The sequence below is a fragment of the Choloepus didactylus genome, chromosome 23 (genome assembly GCF_015220235.1).
Source record: "Choloepus didactylus isolate mChoDid1 chromosome 23, mChoDid1.pri, whole genome shotgun sequence".
NCBI lineage: Eukaryota > Metazoa > Chordata > Mammalia > Pilosa > Megalonychidae > Choloepus > Choloepus didactylus.
Genome location: NC_051329.1, coordinates 20,036,130 through 20,058,146, shown reverse-complemented (window position 1 = coordinate 20,058,146; position 22,017 = coordinate 20,036,130). Strand labels below are relative to the sequence as shown.

Below are 22,017 nucleotides of genomic sequence, written 5' to 3'. Positions count from 1 at the left end.
CTGGGGGTCTAGGCAGGGGAGGTGTAGATGGGAGGAGTGACCACTGCCTGTCTTCCTAGGTTTCCTGCATCTGCCACTGGCACCACTATTCTCACCATCACATGAGCTAGAAACGCTGGACATATCTCGATAAGTCTATCCCTGTACCTCAAATATCCAACTCATTGCCGAGACCTTTCTATTTTACCTTCTTCTCAATTCTCAAATGTTTGCTGAAGCCCTCATGAGGGTCAGGTCCTAGGTGAGACGCTGGGGGTCAGCAGTGGGTGGGCTGACCAGGACCCTCTCCCTTCTCCCCCAGGCTCAGGCTCTGGCTGGCGTCCACTCTTGTTTGGACATCTTCCAAGCACCCTAACCAGGCTCCCCTCCTCTACCCTCTGACCCACCTGGGCAGCCCTCCAAAAGCATGGCTGACTACTGCCCTCCTAACCTATCTGAAAGTTTCCTGATCTCTGCACTGCCCGTAGAGGCTCAAGCTCTTCAGTCTGGCATCACGCTCCCCCACATGTGGCCCAGCGCTCTGCTGCAGCTTTGAGTTCCACTCCTTTTAGGCTGTTCCTGTACATGACCAGGTTTGCCCCATAGACACCCTGGTTCCTGATTCTCTTCAACCAGACTGCCCTTCCCTACCTCCTCCCCATGCCTAACTCCCAGGTGTTCTTTAAGACACATCTTTAGAGCCATCCTCTTTACCCAGCCTTCTCTGATACCCCTCAGCAACAAGCAATCTCTCCCCTAATTCCTCAGCCTTCCTTTGTACTTATGACACACATCATTTTGCACATTTTATTATAGCTATTTCTCCTACTGAATGGTGCTGTCTTCATGGGAAGTGACTACACCTCATTCAGCACAGAGTTTAATCCAGAGAAGTCACTTGGTAAACATTTGTTGGATGAATCAAACACACCAATCACTACTCCCAAGTTTTATAAAATCCTAAGTGCAGAATTCTGTAATTCAGCCATTGATTCCAGGATGAAGGACCCCCTATTTTAAAACTATTTACCTCATTTTACCTTTGCTTGCCCCAAGCTAGTAGTGAACCCAACTTTAATACCATAGTGCCTTTCACAGGGCTAGCCCTCAAGTGATGTACAAATAGGGCAATTTTGCAGGGAAAAGGTTTTAAAAGAAACATATCCATCTTTCTGTGTGAAACGTGTACTTACCTTCTGCCTGTTTGCCTTGCTTGCAGTGGTTTCCAAGTCTGTGTCTTCATCCGATGCCACACTGTCATAGTCCGGCTGGTCATTGTCTTGACTCTCAATACTGTGCTGGTTATTGATTGTTTTCAGAATGAGCTCCACATTGTCTATCAACAAAAACAAATACCTTTGTTTTGGGCTTTAAAAACATTGCCAAAAAACTATGGAGGATTTTTGGGGCTAGCCGTTTAAAGGACCATTAAGAATAGGACAGAATTAGCAATGTCAAAACACATCAACACAGGGATAACAGAAAAAAGTTATCAACCAGATGGACAGTCTACTACAAACTGCATAGGGGGATTTAAGCATTCCTCTCATCTACTCACCAAATATATGGCAAATTAAGGAGATGATTTAGGTAAGAGCTGCTCAAAACAGAGAGTTATGAGCAGCTGTCAAAGTAGAGCCTAGAACATAGATGCTCACAGAACAGGAACACTGGCATTTAGTCAGCTGAACCCCAGGTGGAGTGGGGGAGGAAAATGAATCCAGTGGGCACACGTGTGCATATCATTAGGAAGGTGAATTTTATGGGGATCAGGGATGAATCTATAGGCTCCAGCATATTTTTTAATAAAAGATTCCACAAACTATGTAAGTCTCTCCAATTTCTTTCAGGCAACTCAAGCCAACCTCTGTTTTCTAATCTTGTTCCTCAGGTATCTGGGGAATAGCTGGATATATGTGGGTAACAGAGTATGATTACTTAAAAGGAATAGGCCCTATTTTAATTTCTAAAATTAATATTAAAATATATGTAAATATCATCAGATTACAGACGTAATACAGAGTCAATATAGAAAATATGAAAACTAATGAATAAGGAAGATAGAATGATTTCTCATAACCATTGTTACATGTTGGTCTATTTCCTTCCGGTCTCTTTTCTAAGTCTATATGTGCGTCATATTTATACTTACATGTGTTACATTCATTTAAACCTATGTGTATATATACATATGTGTGTTCCTTACAGAATTGGGATTATACTAAACTTTTAAAAATTTATTACTTTATCTCCTGCCATTACATATTCTTTGGGAAAAAAAGATGTCTCTGTATGGTTCAAAAATGTGATTGATTGTTCCTCTATTATTGATTATTTAGTTGTGTCTAGTCTAATGTTTTCACTGTTATATTTAACACATATAACATCTGATTATTTCCTCTCAATTAATTCCTAGGAATGGAAGTTCCAAATCAAAGAGCAAACATTTTGAGACTTCAAATTGATGTGAGGACCCCTGCTGCACCTTTACCAAAATTTAATAACTTTCTTAGAATTTGTTTATTCCTGGTTGATTCAATAAAATCAAATTCCTGAACAGGCAAGAAGGAGCCCTGGAAGGTATATACCAAATTATTGTTAGTTAACGATTAGTGTCTTTGGTGAATGGGATGCTGACTGAAAAGCAAATTTTATGGCATACAATTTATTTTATTTAAATGCCTTACAATTTAAAAATGTATCATTTCTATAATTAAAAAAGAAAATAAGGATACAGTTAATGGGGGTTGGGGAGGAAGTGTGCCTCTAAATAAAGAGACAGGACCCCTGAGCTCCCGAGCTAGACTAGGAAAGCACACCTCTGAAATAGGTGCTAGTTGCTCTCTTTACAATTTTAAATCACAATAATTCTCATTTTAGACATTTAAAGTCTATAATAAGAAATTTTAATGACTTGAAACACAGTTTTCTGAGTAGCAACAACAGACGAGAAGCAACCTCAAGCGATAGTTTCTTATGTTCTCAAACAAGATCTAAGTTGGACTTTTGGGTTGATTTCAGGATGTAATTTTATAGGAAAGACAAATGATCCAAAAATAAAATCATATTTAAGGTAAATCTGAATAATAGGTAATAACTTTGAAATACCTTTAATTCACCAGGACTCAAAGAGGTAAACTTTTAGTCACAACATATTATCCACAAAACTTATATTCAATAAGCTGTCAGGTTGATGACTGCTTTAATCAATTTATAACTATAACATTTGTATTAAGTTTAGAAGGTCAAAAAAGCAAACTTTTACAGGTTTAAAATAGTTACCTTTTGAACAAGAGAGAGGACTGCCCTGCTGTCTCCTCTTGGCATCACTGAGAATGTCGATAACCAGGGTGGCAAACTCATGGGCATTAAACCGAGCTAATTTCTGTCTGCCCTATGAGCAAAAAAAAGAATTGGAAATATTCCCAAGGTAGAATATACATACATTTCTATTCACACAAAACTGGTCAGCCCATTATTAGACTTTTGCAAAGACCTTCCAGCATGAATAAAGTATAATAAAAAACAGCCATAATTGAATCAAGCATTAAAGTTTTCCATGCTAAGTTTAAAACCAGTTACACAAGAGAAGTTCATAACATTTAAGTTCTCAAATGCATATTTATTTTTGTGAACAAAAACAAAATGGTCTTAGTTAATGTTTTTTTTTCTAATAGCAATTCAATTTTTTTAAATCATATTTTTTATTGTAAAATATAACATATATACATAGAAGTGATAACTTCCCAAGTGTAATTTAACCAGTAGTTAGAGAGCAAATTTCAAAGAATATTATAGGTTACAGTTCCACAGTTCCCTTTATTCCTTTATTATGAAATATAACATATACAAAAAGGTATCAATTCAATTTTTACGTAGACCCAGTAATGAAAAGTTTGGAGGGAAATTTTAAAATTTCAAGATAAACAAGGTTACATAGCCTAGGTGCTGGAACCCCATCTTTTAAGACAGCCAGTAAAGCAAAATGCCCTCCTAATTTACTCAACATTTGTCCTTTATTATTATATATAGTATGTCAATGAAAATAACTATGCACAAATCTTTGTATGTTTTATTATTACTTTGTTAAACATATTCCCAAACAAGAAACTCCCATGTAAATGATGCACCTAATTTTGAGGCTTCTGAAACTGATTAATAAATTGCTTTTCTGAAGTCTGTAGCAATTTTAAACTCTTTCATCTGTATTGTGAAAAAACCCATTTTGTCACATCCTTACCAGCTTGGGGTATCTTTTGTTGTATATTTTACTAATTTGCTTGATGAAAATTTAATTTATGCCTTTAGGTTGCTCTCTTCGATTATTAACGAGGCTAAACATTTGTTCACATTTGCAAGCCATTTATATTTCTTTTGTGAATTGTTTTATATTCTTTCCCAGTCATCTGTCATCTATTTATTCAATTTGGGGGTTACATGTGTGTATATTTATGTAAATATGTATATGCATGTGCATGTATGTGTGTGTATATACGAAGCATATTAACATTTTATCAATAAAAACCTTAAAATACCTGTCCTGGAAAAATAAAATCCCATGACATTAGTCATTCCCCAAATTGTATTACTGGTTACTTTTCAAACTCAGCCACTTGCCTGGTTTCGCGTTGACGAGTACTCGGGATTGACTGGAAGGAAGGGAACGACGGTTGTCTCGGTTACGAGGGTGCTGTGGTTTTGAGTGGCAAGCCAGACTAGCCAGAGGGTAGAGCCAGAGAGAGAATCTCATCACCATGGTGTGCCGCTGCTCCTCTGAGAGCAACGGCTCACGCTTTACTAGGGAGACTTGGGGAGGCACACGCTGAGGCCAACATACACAAAAGTAAATGTCGACACACGTGGTACCAAGACATTAGAAATTGAGCAAGCAAAACATCGAAGCTGGCAGCTTGTTGCTGCCCACTGGTAACAGAAGCTTATTAGATAAAGCCACATGTTAAGTCACCTGCATCAGTCTCTCGCCTGTCAACTTCATCGTACACATCCATGGCAAGTTCTTCAAACAAGTGATTACTTAGCTGAAAGTAAAAAATATCAGGAACACAAGGGATAAGGATTAACACTAAGAGGACAAGCGGGAACTGTGACTTAGTCACCCTTTATCTCCAATGTCTTACCCAAAGCCAGAGCAAAGTAAATGCCCACTGTTAATTAAAGAGACAATAAAATTTTTGAAATAGTACAGATTCTCCAGAAATATTTGTTTTCCATAGCAGCCTAACTACTTTGTACACAGATATGGTCATTGCTGTTAAGGACATAAGATGTGTCCAAAGGGCATAATCTCCAAAGTAGGTTCCAGTTTGCTACTCTATGTAATATTATCTTTTCAATCTCTTCTGCTCTTGAGAGCGTATGCCAGTTCCCCAAAATACAAGAAGAGCTCCTAAACGCTTGGTAGGATAAAGAAGCCAAAACATGCCATACTGAGAATCAGAATGTGCCACTGAACAAAACATTACCAGGCCTTTGTTAAGTTTCTCTGCTATCTTCCTCACTATCTATCCTTCAATTCAAAAGAACTCGGCTCCCTAACAAAGCATAGACGGGCTCATCAAAACATTGTGCAGTGTCAACTAACAAAACAACCACCACATAGACTGGTGTGTGTACGCACATACAACGGAATATTATTCAGCTGTGAAAAGGAATGAGGTTCTGATACATTCAACAATATGGATAACATTTGAAGACATCATGTTGAGTTAAATAAGCCAGACACAAAAAGATACATATTTTTTCATATAATATGAAATATTATGAAATTCCTAGAATAAGCAAATTCACAGAGAAACTAGAATACAGGTTAATTAGGAGCCAGGATGGGGGTAGAGAATGGGGAGTTAAGGCTTAATTGGTACAGAATTTCTGTTTGGGAGATGGAAAAGTTTTGTTAATGGAGGGTGGTGATGGTAGCACAACATTGTGAATGTAATTAACACTACTGAATTACACATTTGAATGTGGTTAAAAGGGGAAATTTTAGGTTGCACATGTTACTAGAATAAAAATTAAAACAAACAAACCATAGGACTGTAAAACACAAACTGGGAATCCTAATGTAAGCTATGGATTATAGTTAATAATACAATTATAACAACATCATCATCAACTGTAACAAAGGTGCCACATTAAAGCAAAGTGTTAACAGGGAAAATGGTGTGAGGGGGGATATACGGGAACTCTATTTTCTGCATGGTTTTTTTGTAAACCTACAACTTCTCTAAAACAAACAAAAAACCCCACTGTGCAGTGTCAACTAACAAAACAATCACCAAACAGACCAAAGTGCCTAACTGCTGGCAATGGGGAATGGGCAGGACAATTACGGCTTTCCTGAATTCAGACCAGGTTAAGCCCATACAAGGGTGGCCCCAGCTCTCCTTGCACCTTCTCCCTTATAAAACTCATCCTGACATTTGGCTGTTACTTTGTAACTGCCTGCTTCCCTGCTCTTTGAGGCAGACACTGAATTTGTTACATTGCCTACCCCAGTCCCTTACATCCACAAATAGTACCTGGCACACAGGAGGTACTCAGTAAGTGTCCACTCACAGACAGATCAGAAGGTATTCTATGCAGCAGTTAAAAATGCTGGTTTCAAAGACCTCATAGTAACATGTTAAAATGGATACAGTACACTGCTCGGTAACAAAGCAGGATATAAAATTACATAATTATGATTATGTTTCAGTTAAAAAAATAAGCATATGAAACAAGAATTGGAAGAAACACCAAAGTATTGAGTCTGAATCTATTAAGAGTACAGTGATTGAGACTGGTTCTTTCTTCTATATTTTTCCAATTTTCTCTAATGTGGTTACATCATATTTATAATTAAAAATAAACCTCACAAGCCTGTGCCAGTGAAGAACACAAAGGACTAGAAGTTTGCACTTGCTTCATAAATATCTCGTCTCTTTCCTCTAAGGTGCTCCCAGCTAATGTTACTATTACTAACAACAATGGCTAATGCTGGTAGACTACAAACATCCCAGGCCCTGTGCTAATGTCATAGTTCATACTCACAATAGAGGATAGGAACTACTCTTATCACATTTTATAGACAAGGGCATTGAGGCACAGAAGTTAGTTTGCCTCAAGTCACAAAGCTAAGAAGTGATGGACTTGAGATCCAAATGTTAACATTTACTAACTCAAGGTTTTTGTTGTATTTCTCTCAGCTTTTCATTAGGGAGAAAGGGAGGCAAGGAAGGAGATCCTGGAAACTAAACCCCAACCTGGAACAGACAGGAACAGGTGCCCATGAGAGGGGCACCCGGGTGGGGGTCAATAAGTAGTAATGATGGCAGCACACCCCTCCTGAGCAGTTACGATGTACAATCCCTGCTGCATCATTAACTCCTCATTCTCGGAGAGGACACTGAGACACAGAGAGGAAAAGGAGCCTGGCTGAGCTAAGACTGAGACCCACCCAGGCTCCTCAGAGCCCAGGTTTTTTGAGAAAGGTACTAAGTTTTGTTCCAGATATTTATTTAGTGCCTGCCACATGCCAGAGATATTACAGACATAACCTTGGCTTTCATGAAGCTTCAACCTATTGAATGCAGGATAGTCCAAGGGAACTTGGGCTTTGTTCTATGCTTGAATTATTTATCATAATAATTTGCCTACATATTACTAAATAATAAAAAATAAATCGCACACTATTTAGTGCTGACTCCAAAGTTTACCATCATAATTATCTTACTATATGACCTCCTTAATTTAAAAGACAATAAAATACACACAAAACTGTAGATATAGAACACAAGGACGCCAAATTGCAAAAAAAAATACATTTATTTAATATTACAGTTAAATACTAGTAAAGGATAAGTTCATTTCATGTAGTATTTAATACTCAGTGTTATGTGACATTCTAGTAATGGATCTTCTGTGAAAGGGAAATAAAGGGGAAGTCATAAATTAGGGAAGCTGTACTTTCAGTGAGGCTTTGGGAAAATTACTACCTACATTGTGAAGGTGGTCATATGTCAGCTACCTGAGCAACAAAAGGGATGGAAGCTGGCAAAGGGGAACTCTGCAAGCAAAAGAGGATCCCTGGAAGAGGACTTGAAGGTGGCAGCTAATGGTCTCGGGGAGTTATAAGCAATAAAGAAATACACACACACACTTAACAGACATACACATACACCACGGGAGCCAGATGGGCAGTAAGACAGAATCTGGAAGCTGAGACTCGGATGATACCCTTAAAGGGTACCACAGGAAAGGTTATGAATCTTGACCTGACCAGAGAACAATGAAGAGCACCAGGAGTGCAATGTTGTATTTATAGCAGGTGACAGAACAAAGAGAAAACTGCCCAGAGAAGGAGACTTCTTGGTGCCCTGACTAAGGCTGAGAGGTGGACAGGCTGGGAAGAAGCACACAGCTCAAAGTAAAACTGCAGAACAGGGAAAGCTCTGAGCACGTACCCAGGACAGGACCATTAGCTTTTAAAATCATAAATTTAAAAAACTCTGATGAATGGCATGGACTATGCAAGAGTTTCAACAATGGCTGGATACCAAATGGTAGCGAGTGAATCTACAGTTCTCATCATTCCAGCATCAGCTTTTCTTCATTCTCTAGCATCCTAGGTGACTACAGGAAGTAATTCCAAAGAAGTGCATTCCACATAACTCATCTACGCTGAGAGAAGCTAGGGAACTCTTGCTAGGAGAAACAACTTCCTAATGTCAAATGCACAGACTTCACTTTTAAAATGACAGAGGAAAAAAATGGTATTATTTGAAGCAGAGCCAATTAATTGGACATACTAATCTTAATAGTATTTTCAGACTTCATTCAATGGTCTGCTTCTGATTTAACAACATCTAAAAGTATGAAATAAAGTCATTGGCACAATAGATAACTTGGACTGAGAATAGGTATTAGCAGGATACATTAATTCCCATACTGGAGTGCACTAGTAAAGAGAAATACTCACAGATTGAAGTTTCTTCTTGGCAGCTTTTGCCAATTCAGACAAATCCAGGCTGCTAAGAGAATGTACAAAACTAATAAGCAAATAAATGAAACCATGTCTGTGAGCTCTATAGAAGATGAAGATACCCAAGGGATCAAGATATTAATTATAGTTCACGGACATTGTCAGAGAACAGTGGAAGTCAGTGAGGAAACTGAACAGAACAACTTGGTGACAGTAACTCCTAGAAATTTTATGATCCATAATACAATTAAGGCGGAAAAATCATTTACCAACTAAAAGACAAAAACAACAGCCAAGATAATCTTCAGGCTCTTATGTGAGAAGTCACAGTTTTTGAAGTATGAAAAAAAGCATGATAGAAGAAAATAGGAAAAGAACAGAATGTGAAAAACCAGAATGGCAAGATTACATCTGGAATAGCAGTTAATCATTTCATAAACTCTTGACAGCATTTGTGCAAAGGTAACTGGCTAAATACAGGTTTAAGGTTCATTCCTACTGCAATGAACTCTTCTGATCTCATACCACACCAGGGGTTGGCAAATCATGGCTTGCTTTTTGTTTAGCTCATAAACTAAGAATGGTTTTTACATTTTTAAATGGCTAATGACAACAACAAAAGAAGATGATGATTTCATAATGCATGAAAATTATATGAAATTAAATTTCAGTGTCCACAAACAGAAGAAAATTTTTTTGGAACAGGCATGCCCATTCACTTATGCACTATCCATGGATGCTTTCATACTACAACTGCAGAACTGGATAGCTGTGACAGAGACCTTATGGCTCACAAAGCCTAAAATACTTACTACCTGGCCCTTTACAGAAAAAGTTTGCCGACCCTTATTATAGACAAAGAATATAATAGCTTATAATACAGAAATATTCTGTGAACATGATCTGTGGACACAATATACAGTCACACCTGACTAAAACAGTGATAATACCACTGACTCAAATTAGCAAATTTGTTACTTGTATTTTTGTCAAACAAATTTTATATGGTGGTTTACTTACAGCCGTCTTATTTCCAAATTGTACAGCCAAAAGAGAGAAAAATGTATGGGCTTTGTTAGACACAAAATATAGTATCCGTAAACACTATACAACCAAGGAAATATTAGTGACAGATAAAATTGGTATTTCAATGGCCTTACCTGTCTGCCATTTGAGGTATTATAAAGTGCTGTCCATTTTTGTGATCTGAAACAGAAACCAAGCCGAAGTTTTGGTCATATAAAAATTGAAAAGATTTATAAACTCAATACCACCATGATTTTCTATTTATGTTTTGCAATTAGCATTTTTTCATAATTATGAATTTGAGTGGGGAACAAAAGCTGCCACTTAATCAGATAGGCGACAAATTCCCAAAGACCTGGCCAGTAGCAAGGATCATATCCTTGTTTTTCGTCTGGTACAAAGGTCCAGACATCAGTAAGCAGGAAAGCTATGCTTAACCCAATACTTACGCTTAGTTCATTCCCAACATACAATATAACTGATGATCTTCAGCCACGGAAAGAACTTCTAAGGAGCTGAATTAGCTCAGAGCAGGCTCCATCAGCTCTGTGTGGGATGGGGGAATTTTGGTGGCCTACCTTCAAATTGATCAATCAGTATAAAACCTCCTGCAGTCAGGACTGGGGCATGGTAATATTTGCAGATCCAAGAGGGGTTCCACTTCCTACAAAGCTTACTGACTAGGTCCTAACACAGCTTCTGGATGACATCATGATCTAATGAATAATGCCACTATAAACACTCACATGCAAGTTTTTGGTAAACATAAGTCTTTTTTTCTCCTGGCTAAATACCTAGGGGTGGGACTCCTGGCTTACAAGGTAAGTGCATGTTTCAGTTTGTGAGAAACTTCCAAACTTTTTTCCAGGGTAGCTGTATCATTTTGCATTCTGACCAAGGTATAAGAGAGTTACAGTTGTTCTCCATCTTCCCCAGCACTTGGTACTGTCAGTTTTTTATTTTTTAATTTTTTATATGTCATTCTAATAGGTATGTAGTGGTATTTCATTTTGGTTTTAATGTGCATTTCCTGAATGGCTAATGAGGTGAGTGTCTCTTCATGTGCTTTTTGCCATCTGCATAGTGTCTTTGCCCAGTTTTTATTGGATTGTTTCTTTATTGTTGAGTTTTGAGTTCTTTAAATATCCTAGATGCAAGTCCTTTGTTGGATACATGATTTCCAAGTATTTTTCCAGTCTGTAGTATGTTTTTTCATTCCTAAATAGTGGTTTTCACAGAACAAAAGATTTTAAATTTGATGAAGTTCAATTTATCAATATTTTCTTTTATGGATTGTGCTTTTTGTATTATATCTAAGAACTTCACTTAATGCAAGATCATAAAGATTTTTTTCTATGTCTTCTTCTAGAAGTTTTGTAGTTTTAGGTTTTGAGTTTAGCCCTATGATCCATTTTAAGTTAATTCCTGTATAAGGCGTAAGGTTTAGGTCAAAGTGTATGTTTCTACATATGGATGTCCAGTTGTTCCCACTTATAATTGAAAAGACTATGCTTCTTCCATCGAATTGCCTTTGCACCTTTGTCAAAATTCAGTAAAACATATTTGTGTGGGTTTATTTCTGAATTCTCTGCACAGCTTCACTGATCTCTGTGTCTATCCCTTCACCAGTGCCACACTGTCTTGAGTACTGCAGAGCTTTACAGCAAGTATTAGATTTGGGTGGAATGATTGTTCCTATTTTCTTCTTTTGCAGAATTGTCTTAGCTGTTCTAAATCCTTTGCTTTGCTATGTAAATTTTACAATCAGCATGTCTATGTCTATTAAAAATTCTCAAACTGCATTAAATCCATGTTTCAGTTTTTAGAAAACTGACATCTTAACTATATTGAGTCTTCTAATTCATAAACACAGTATGTCTCTCTATGTATTCAGGTCTTCTTTCCTTTCCTTAGCATTCTGTGGTTTTCAGCATAAAGATCCTATGTGTTTAGTTAGATTTATACCTAAGTATCTAAATTTGGAGTTATTATAAATGTATTGCTTCTCTAACTTGGGTTTCTAGTTGTTCACTGCTATTTATAGAAATATGATTGGTTGTTGGTTGTTGAGCTTGTATCCTGTGACCTTGCTAAACTAAATTATTCTAAGAACTTTTTTCAGGTTCCTTGGAATTTTCTACATAGAAATCATCTCATTTATGAATCGGGACGGTTCTATTTCTTCCTTTTCAATCTCTATGGCTTTTATTTATTTTTCCTGTGTTAAGGCACGGGTTAGGATTTCCAGTAGTCACACTGAATAGGAGTGGTGAGAGTGGCCACCCTAGTCTAATTTCCCATCTTAGGGCAAAAGCATTCAGTCATTGATCATTAAGGATGATTTTGTTTTTCAGGTTAAGGAAGTCCCCTCTGTTCCTAGTTTGCTAAGTTTTTTTAAAATTTTTAAAAATTTATATTAGGAATGGATACCGAATTTTGTTAAATGTGTTTTCTTCATCAAATGATGACTGTGGGTAATGGTGACGCTTTTCTTTTAGTAGGCAACTGACCAGTTAGGTTCTGCCTTGCAGGCCAAGTGGTGAGAAAATAAAGAGAAAAATAAAGGCAATCAGGAATTCTCTCATGCTCATGGTCAGAGTTTCAGGCATCTGTGCTGTCTTTGCTATTGCAGCCTAGGAGCTGGACTGGGAGAGAATAGAAAAAAGAAGAAAAAACCCCAAGGCAATCCCCTTTCTCTCTCTGTCCTGTGGGAGCCCTACTTCCTGCTCCTCAAACAAGAAAGGGAAAGACTTCTCTGTATCTGCTACGCAGTTCCAGGTTTCAGGTTGTTATTTAGTCCATATCAGAAGAAGAATAAACAGGACACTCACCATCAGTTTGATGGTACTTTGAGTTCCCTAATCTGTCTGCTAGCATCTACTTTTCAAAGCCTTTGGATAGCTGCATTTGGCCCAGGGTGCTTTAGCTGCATTCAGTGGGAAGAACACGGCAGCACGCGCTTATTCCATCTCACCCAGAACTGGAACCACATCAGGAGTTCTTAACTTCACTGTATAGCCAGGGTTGAGAACCACTGTATATATCTGGGGATATTCTATATCAGAGGTGGCAAACTTTTTGGTAAAGGGCCATATAGTCTCTGTAACAACTACTCAACTCTGCTACTATAGTGCAAAAGCAGCCATGGATGGTATACAAATGAATGGGCATGACTATCTTGCAACAAAGTTTTATTTATAAAAACAGGTGACACCCCCTTTTCAATATGAACAAATTAGATGGTCACTGCCTGGACACCCCTGGAGAAAGGGATTAAATGGGAGGAAGGGGTAGCAACAGACAAGATAGGATTTAACAAAGGATTACAAATACTGAAACTTTATATAAATATATATTTACATATTTTTTGATGCAAGGGTATTAGAACAGCTAAAAGGAAATAACCGAATGGTGGAACTGTAACATACAACAGTCTTTGAAATTTGCTCTATAGCTATTCATTGAATTGTGCTTTGAAAGTTTTCACCTTTCTGTGTATACCCTATATTTCACAGTAAGGAAAGATCCGAAACTGTAGAACTATAACCCATAACAATTTTTGAAATTACCTATATAACTGCCTGTTGAGCTGTACATTAAAAGGTAACACCTTTTTGTATATATGTTATATTTTACAATAATGGAAATAACTGAAATTGTAGAACTGTAACCCATAACACTCTTTGAAATTTGCTAATTGTTAAATTGTACTTTGAAAGTTATCACTGTTATGTATATATGTTAGTTCACAATAAAACATGCATTAAAAAAAAAAGTACTAAAAGCAGTTAAAAAAAAAAAGAGAAAAAAGTAAAAAAGAAACAAAAACAGGTGTCAGGCTGGATTTGGCCAATGGACTGTAGTTTGCTGATTCCTACTCTACATCACAAATGGAGCAGGTAATGGCCAAGTTCACTTTTGGAGTTCTCCCCTTTCCCTAGATAGCAGAACCGTTGAAATAACTACAAAAATTATTGCTTTGCTCTTCCATTCCTAGTCCTTTATGCACAAATACTGTGGTGCACGTTCAATTACAGCTCAATTATACTCCCTGAAATAGTCACTTCTCTAGAAAGTCTGGAAAAAGTCACTTCTCTAAAGCTAAAACAAAAGTTTAGAAACTAAAAATTCAAGGAGCATTGGATAACTTTAAATCTTTTATATTTAACTAAAAATTCTGCAGTTATAATTTCAAATGAAAACCCTTATTAATGATTTTCCTGAGGATATGTTATAGCAGAGGAGGTCCTAAAAACTAGTGTTTCAGTTTGTTTTCCTAGAGACTTACTGACTAGAGATGTAGAGAGGTTGTTATTCTTTCACTTACCAGGTTTCCTGCCACAGAGATAAAAGGCTAGTCTGTCAGTCAGCTCATACTGTATTTCTACCAGGCGTTCTGCCAGCTCATGGTGCCCTCCTTGCCTATCAAGAGAAAAGAGCGTACTGTTTATATTGTCTACCATTCGCTGGCTTTAGAATATTAAAGTACAAAGGTGCCTCCTAAGACACCTGAGCAGTTTATCAAACATGACGTTTGAGAATGATCCACCTTCTTATGTGAGGTAAATTGTCAAAGTATACTTGGATTCCCACCTTTATAAACTGTTTCCATAATCTAAATGACCCCCTTTCTTTTACTAATTTATACAACAGAATATTCAATAAGGAACTCAAGCACTTAAAAGAGGGATAGAAAATAACTTCATCTAATGAGTTGAGAAGATAAATTAATAAATGGTCTAGGTTAGAGGGCTTCAAAAATTAACTAGAGTGCTTTAAAAAAAACACACAGATGTGCACGCCCCAGCCCTGGAAATCCTGAATCAGGACAGGAATGGAGCCCTGGTATTGATATTCTGAAAAAAGGTCCTTCCCCCAGATGACTCTGATGCAGCCAGTCTGGCTCCAGATGAGTCTGGTGACCTTTTCCAGGACTTCCATACAGGGAGATACAGACCAGCCTAACACACAGCTCACAACACCTGTAGCTAGTTTCACCTCCTTAACTTCAACTTCCATAACAGAAAATATTAAGTTTTCTTTTCTTCATTCCTGAAATATTTAAGCTGCTTGAAATCCTTTTAGTAATAAGCCACATAAATAAGTTATTACATTGAGAGACTATTATGTGCAAGGTACACATATGAGGAAATTCCAGAGTGAGTGAAAATAAGGATCATTTACTGAGGGCTCTCTTATCCTTAAAAGATCAAGTCTTGTTTCTGCCAGTTTCTCTTCCCAGTCACTCAAGGCACTACAAAATATCCTCTAATCTAATCACACTTCTTTGATTTTTAAGACACACATCTTTTTTTTCCCTCATTTTTTAATACCTCTGAAATCAGGATATTCCTTTTGATTGACACACCATGATTTATTTGCCTAAGTTTTTACCTTTCTTAGTGGCATATGAAATAACAATGCATGGTACAACTGATGTAGTTGTACTGATGAAATACCGGATTCATCCATATCTGAAAATCTTAGCTTTTATTATTCCCAGGCACACTCTGCTCTATCCAGTCAGGTCTCCTGCTGTGCTGGACATGTCCTGTCCATCTCTACTTTGAAATCTTAACTCATGCCTTCCCTCTCACCTTCATCTACCTAAATGAAACCCATTCTTCAAAAACCAACTAAAGAAGTTTCTTAATGAATTTGGGCCACAATTAAGAGACCCTTAAGGCCAACTATTCATTTTGGTGATAAATCATACACTATTTTACTCTTCTATGCATTTATGAATCATCTCTTCCAAGAGTCAGTAAATTCTGGGAGGGCAGTTTTGCTATTTCACCCATTTTATCCTCTATGGAGCAGAGTGCATAGTGCTTCACAATTAATAAAACTAATTTGGAAAAAGAAGAAAGACGATCAATCTTCAATCACTGAAATGATAGTATAAGACTAACCTATGGATTTTTTCAACATTTCATAGTTAAAATTTTTCAAACAAAGAAAAATTTAAAGAATTTTATAGTGCATACTCAGATGTCCACCACCCAAAATCTACAATGAACACTTTACCCAGTCTTGCTTAATCACATATCTATCATAGGGATTTGCTTTTAAGTTCAAAAGTATTAAAAACATTAAAGAGTGGGCTCTGCAATTCTCAATAGTTGATTCGGATTCTGATTATGGCTCAAATATCATTGTGTATAAAGGATCAAATAAAAGACTGGAAGCGAAGCAGACTGGTTTATGATTCTACCCTTTCCTGACATCATCAGGCTCTGAGCTTACATGAATGCCTTCATCTATAAAATAATAGAATGTAAATCTTTAAAGGGGTTAAATGTGAGTCATATACAATTCAGCCGCTCAGCAATGAATGCAACATAAATAATTTCAACCAGAAAGAAATGCCAAGAATCTAGCTCTCTTACCTGGCATAATCGACAGGAGTTTTCCCACTGGAATCTTGCGTGCCTGGGTCTGCTCCATATACTGACAATAATTCAGCCTGTAAAATCTGCCCTGCTTTGGAGGCAACATGGAGTGGGGTATTTCCTTTTTCCTAAGAATCATGAATAAGAAGTAGACAAAAGCAAATTAAATAAACTAAAGGCTAAGCAAACACAACCCCCTTGGCTTCAATTTAATATCTGAATCAATTCAGGCTTTCTTACAGGGTGAAAGAAGTTGGCTTGTGCTCCTAAAGATAACAGCCTCAAACAGGTTTCAAGATTACCTGTTCTCACACTTGAATGGAGTTGCTGAAAAACAAACACACAAGGAGTATTTGTTAAAAACATAAGGAATGATGCATTACAGCAGCTGGCAGACCATTTGTAATATATATTACATTAGTCTTAAATGATCTTTATTTGGCTCCATGAGGTGGATGAAGCAGTCTCTCCCTTGCTAGTCACAACCACCCCTGAGCTGTAAGGTGGAGACAGGCCCATCTTCCTGACAAAGAAACGAGGGCTGTGAAGGCTGACCTGCTCAAACGTGTGCCTTGTCCAAGGGAGTGGCCCAACCAGAATTTGAGTGAGAGGCAGTATGAAGAGGTGGTATAGACCTGGCTTTCCAACCACACCCCTTTCAAGCTGTGTGGCCTTGAGAAAGTGCTTGAAGTTCTCTGAGTCGCAGTTTCCTTACCTCTCAAATGGTGATAATAAAGCCATCCATTCACAGGGTTATTGTGAAGATTTAATGATATATTTAATAAAGTGCTTAGCAATGAGCCTGGTATGTTAGAAATGCTCAACAAATATTGTTAGTTGTTGGTGTTATTGAACCTAGGGTTTTAGAGCTTCTAGTTTTACACCATGTAAGCTATGGGATTCTGCCTTACACTACACTTACACAAGACTATTCTTGGCCTGTATACAATGTTTGTTTGTTTTTTTTTTTATTAAATTCAGTGTTATTGAAATACATTCACACACCATACAATCATCCATGGTATACAATCCACTGTCCACAGTATGATAACATAGTTATGCATTCATCACCACAATCTATCTCTGCTGTTCACAATGTTTTAATAAAGATTTTCAGGGAGGGAAATAGGACTGTGGCATACCAAGTTCTGTACTATTGCAGAAGAGCTTTAAAACATTCAGAAAATGAGCTGCTTTCCTTCAAATCTAACCTAGAATTGTCCAAAACACAATAACCCTTATCATATGAACGGAGAAAACTACTCTAATGTGCAGTCTTATTGATTAATGAAAGTAACCCCCTGTACAAAATTTATAGTTCTGAATGTGTCTATGCTTTGTGTGAGTATTCACCAAAAAGCAGTGTATATGCATTTCCTATGGCATCACTCAAAAACATGCAAAGGCCCACATAAAGAACACCGTATGTTCATTTCACAACTATCATAAACCATTCCACATAAAGCACAGCTTTGAGTTACATCTTGCTTCCTGAAGAGCCTACTCACTATGCAATCCAGAAATTGAAGAAATTCCCCCTCTTCCTTTGGTACTCTTTCTACTCCTTACTAGAAACAAACAATTGTCCTGAAAACTTTCTAGTCCCTTTCAGAAACAAATTCTCAGATGGTTCCTATTTCAAATGAACAAAAAAAAAGCTCATAGAAATAAAAATTTAAATATATATCTAAGAAAAAAAAACAAAAAAACAAAAAACAAATTGTTTTCTAGAGCCTTATTTTCCCTCTCTGCCCTTGTGTACATCCACTAACATAAATGGCTTCCAATTGAATTCTTTAACCAATTGCATAAAAGCTATTATTAATTATTTAGTGAACCAAAATGAATTTTTTTCCTTTTCTTCCTTCATTGAAGATTTTTCTTTTTCACTCAGCTCGTTAGGGATTTTAAAAGGTGTGACCCACCTTACTAAGATCTTTGGCAGTCACGCTATCGTCATCTCGGCAGGGCAAGCGATGCACAAATGCTAACATCTGATACTTGGCTCTGATGAATTCTGCTTTATTGGGACTGGTTTGAAAACAAAAAAAGAAAACAGTTCACTCTCAGTTCAGACACGACATTCCCCATTCTCTGTACCATAAGGAGAAGAAGAAGTGACCCACATCCCCCACTAGAGAATAAAATGAACAATACTGAAATAAGTTTCAGCACTCTTTAAGATCTGCAGTCTGACAACATATATTAGTCATTATAATGGCCAGGACTGCAGAATACCTTATAGCATCCTTCTTCTCTGTGTAGTTTTCTTAACTGACCCAGCAGCCTTGTAAGGAGGCATCTTACAGGTGAGGCCTCAGTTAGACCGGTGCCCAGAACCTAGAATTCTGGTCTGACTGTCTTTTCTTTTACATCTAAGTTTAAGCCTAATTATATCAACAGTCTCTAAGTCTTAGTCTCAAACTGGAGAAACCATTTAATTGTACTGGATAAAATGCAAAAGAGATGGTTCCGCCTGGCCTCCTCCTGCACTTCTAGCAGAAAAAAGCCCAATACATAATTGGGGTCACCACCTCCTGTGCTGCCCTTCCAGAGGCTGGTCAGAAATAGCTACACTCCCTTTCAGTGGGCCCCACTCCCTTACGAAGAAATAAAAGTATTTATAAACATTCCACTCACTGTACTTTATCCTGTGGATTAGCTTTACGTCTTCCACTCATAATAGAGGCAGGGTCCAGCAATGAATGCTCCCATATAGAATTAGCACCATTATTATACAAGGTTTCAACCATCTAAAACCAAGCAATATAAAATCATATTTTAATTTCTTTCCACAAATTGTCAACAAGAATCAGTGACAAAATCAGGAAAAACAAAGCCCCACTATAAACACTAACATGACTGAGCTATCACATTGTTGCTTTCTGATTTTAGAACAGGAAAAGACGAACCTGTACACAAGATTCAGGTTTGACCAGTAGGACAGCTGCACACCTCAACTGCTTTGATTATTTTGTTCTTATAAATTATGAAGGAAGAGCACTTTGCTACTTCATTGCAGTGTTTCCCAAGCTTGATCATTCGAATACTATTTTCAAGATTCCTAACAACCTATGTTGCCTATCCTACTCACTTAATCGTTCTCTTTTTGTCCATTCACTTTTTAAAATGTTTACTAGCAATTATAGTTTGATGTGCTAATTATATTTTTCTCATACATATTAAAATAGTGCAACTATTAAAATAAATATTTGAGTATTACCTACAGCTGTCTGGAGTACCACTGGTAGTTCACATAACACACTTTGGGAATTGTTGCTTTAGGGTCAACCCTGTCATTTTAAACTACTCATCTCTGGACTTTATTTAGATCCTATAATATAATAGGGCTTTGTAAACCCAGACAGACCTGGCAACAGTAAACACTCACTTTCATAAGAGAATGGACTCTCAGAAATGTTTAAGTCAAAAGTTATTAATAAACCATTAATAAAGCATGGCTCCTGACACGGCAAACTGACCCCATCTGTTATTAACATTAGTGGGGATATTTTCACATCAGAGATCCAAACCCACTTGTTCATAGGCAAGTCTAAGGAGCATATTGTGCAGCTGCCAGAGATTTAGTAAAATGTGCCCACAAGACAAGTGAAGGTGAAATGCACACTGAATTCCGAGTTCCGCAGAATTTGAAGAATGTGCACCCCAAAACAGAAATATAAGTGACATGACATTTAACCTCAAATAAACCAAAAAGTCCACTTAATAGTTAGCAGAGCATTAGGCACTCAAGCAAAACATGTTAACTTAATTTGGCCTCTGACTAGTAACAAGAGCTTTCAGAAAACTTAGATGCTTCAGAAATTTAAGAGATCCCAGTTCATGCTTCTATCAAAGAAGAAAAAAAAATTGTCTAAAAATGTTAGCACAAACTCAGGAATAAGTACATCAATGAAAAGTTTCTAAGGCAGTAGCTTCCTGAAACATTCATCATGGTGAGCAGAAAAGTTAGACTATTTATAAACAATTTCTAGTGACATACTAGCTGACTATTTGTCTCTCTGTCTGTAACTGAGCTTCTGGGGCCAGACTGATGTTAGGAGAGGAAAAAAATCTTAAATCACAAATTCAATACAGACAATACTTACATATAGCATTGACTGGTTCAGCCCCTCTATTAAATTATTAGCCAAATGTTTTTGAGAGATTGAAGATGTATATTAGGAGAAATTTTAGTTGCTAAAACAAGAAGCCCTAAAACTTAAATGACAAGCTGTGAGAAGAATTCTTGTCCTTTACCTGAAGCAATGTTGGAGGCCATGGTGTGTGTTTAAGATGTCTGACTTGAGAGATGTGGCGTCCCAGACTCCGATGGACACTGCAGCACTCATCACATATGAAAGTCCCCCTATTTACTGATGCCCAGGAAGGATCTGGATAGAAGAATGAAATCCCATAGGTGAGGATGCCAGCTGGTTGCTATACTACCAGATGGCAAAAGATGACTGAGGTTTGCATTTCCAAAAAAAAAAAAAAGAATTTTTGTCATCTCAATATGCCAACAACGTATCAAGCTAGTGATCTTGTTGATGATACCACCTATTTTAGCTGATTATGTACCATGTTAATTGATACTAAAAATATGACTTGACTCCCTAAATAAAGTTATCTCTTTTCTGGCTCAGGGCCACAGTTTGTAGCCCTAATGTGGATCTACCACATTAGGATGCTCTTTCATTCACTGTAAGAGAAGCAAACTGAGAGGGTACAGATGAATCATTTCAATTCCATCTCCACAAATGGCCAGATAATATAATTTTGACAGTGAATTAGCAGCACAATATTACCTGAAGTAAACTGCAAAAAGACTGCTACCCTAATCTACAAATCTACATGCCCTTATGCTTAGGGGAAAGCTGTGAGTGAGAGATCTATAAAATCATTCAGCAGCAATGGTTCTGATGACAGATTGGGAAACCTGGCCTCCTCCTCCAGGAAATGTTCTATGATATTCATTAGTTGTTTTAAAAAAACTATTCATGGGGTCCAACCCTACAACTCATCTGAAAGAAAATAAGCTGCATTAATAGTCGCTTCACAGAGGCAAAGATGTAATAAAGACTTCTTCTATGAAGTCTCAGGAGAACTTTATTAGACGGCCTTTGAAAGAAGGACTAATTCACACGTGGCAAGCAAGATGGATCTGGGTAAGTAAACTGAGCACTTAGGAACCTAAAATAAAGGAAGACCTACTTTCATCAGACTCACCATGAAGTGACAACAGGTGCCACTCAAGCTGCCTGGTCTAAGGGTTACACTTAAAAATTCTTGAATGTCCACAAACATCTTTACCATTTTTAACAGTTTATTCAAACTCTTTCAAACCATATAATGAAAAGTTACGGTATTTCAATCAAAGACAAATCCTGGGAATTTGGTGGTTTAGAGGGTTGGCTCTGGAGACAAGAACAGGGTTTCAACCCCAACTCTGCCCCTTCTTGCACAATCACCTCAGGCAAGTTACTTCTTTGAGCCTCCTCACCATGGGTCAAATGGTAATAATACCTACATCTCAAGGTAGAAAAGAGTAAGAAAAGTACTGGGAGCATAGTAAGTGCTCAGTGATGTTAGCTGTTATATCTTTTCTAAACACCGTTCAGATATCTTCAAGAACCCACT

The 22,017-nt window shown here is 37.3% G+C and overlaps 1 protein-coding gene across 13 annotated transcripts in view; it reads right to left on the bottom strand.

The window, feature by feature from the left end:
* The window catches only part of GIT2 (GIT ArfGAP 2), a 45,162-nt gene that overhangs the window by 20,348 nt on the left and 2,797 nt on the right, over positions 1-22,017 (bottom strand). For 11 of the 13 annotated variants that reach the window (XM_037816641.1, XM_037816643.1, XM_037816645.1 and 8 more), the window contains exons 2-13: positions 20,638-20,771; positions 19,018-19,130; positions 18,303-18,408; positions 16,618-16,704; positions 16,375-16,505; positions 14,313-14,407; positions 10,120-10,165; positions 8,957-9,008; positions 4,946-5,018; positions 4,597-4,694; positions 3,262-3,373; positions 1,173-1,315 (exon numbers count right to left, since the gene is read on the bottom strand). In XM_037816641.1, the coding sequence (XP_037672569.1) occupies positions 1,173-1,315; positions 3,262-3,373; positions 4,597-4,694; positions 4,946-5,018; positions 8,957-9,008; positions 10,120-10,165; positions 14,313-14,407; positions 16,375-16,505; positions 16,618-16,704; positions 18,303-18,408; positions 19,018-19,130; positions 20,638-20,771 (1,190 nt within the window). The remainder of the gene's footprint in view (positions 1-1,172; positions 1,316-3,261; positions 3,374-4,596; positions 4,695-4,945; positions 5,019-8,956; positions 9,009-10,119; positions 10,166-14,312; positions 14,408-16,374; positions 16,506-16,617; positions 16,705-18,302; positions 18,409-19,017; positions 19,131-20,637; positions 20,772-22,017) is intronic. The other 2 variants (XM_037816642.1, XM_037816646.1) reach the window with 1 other exon arrangement.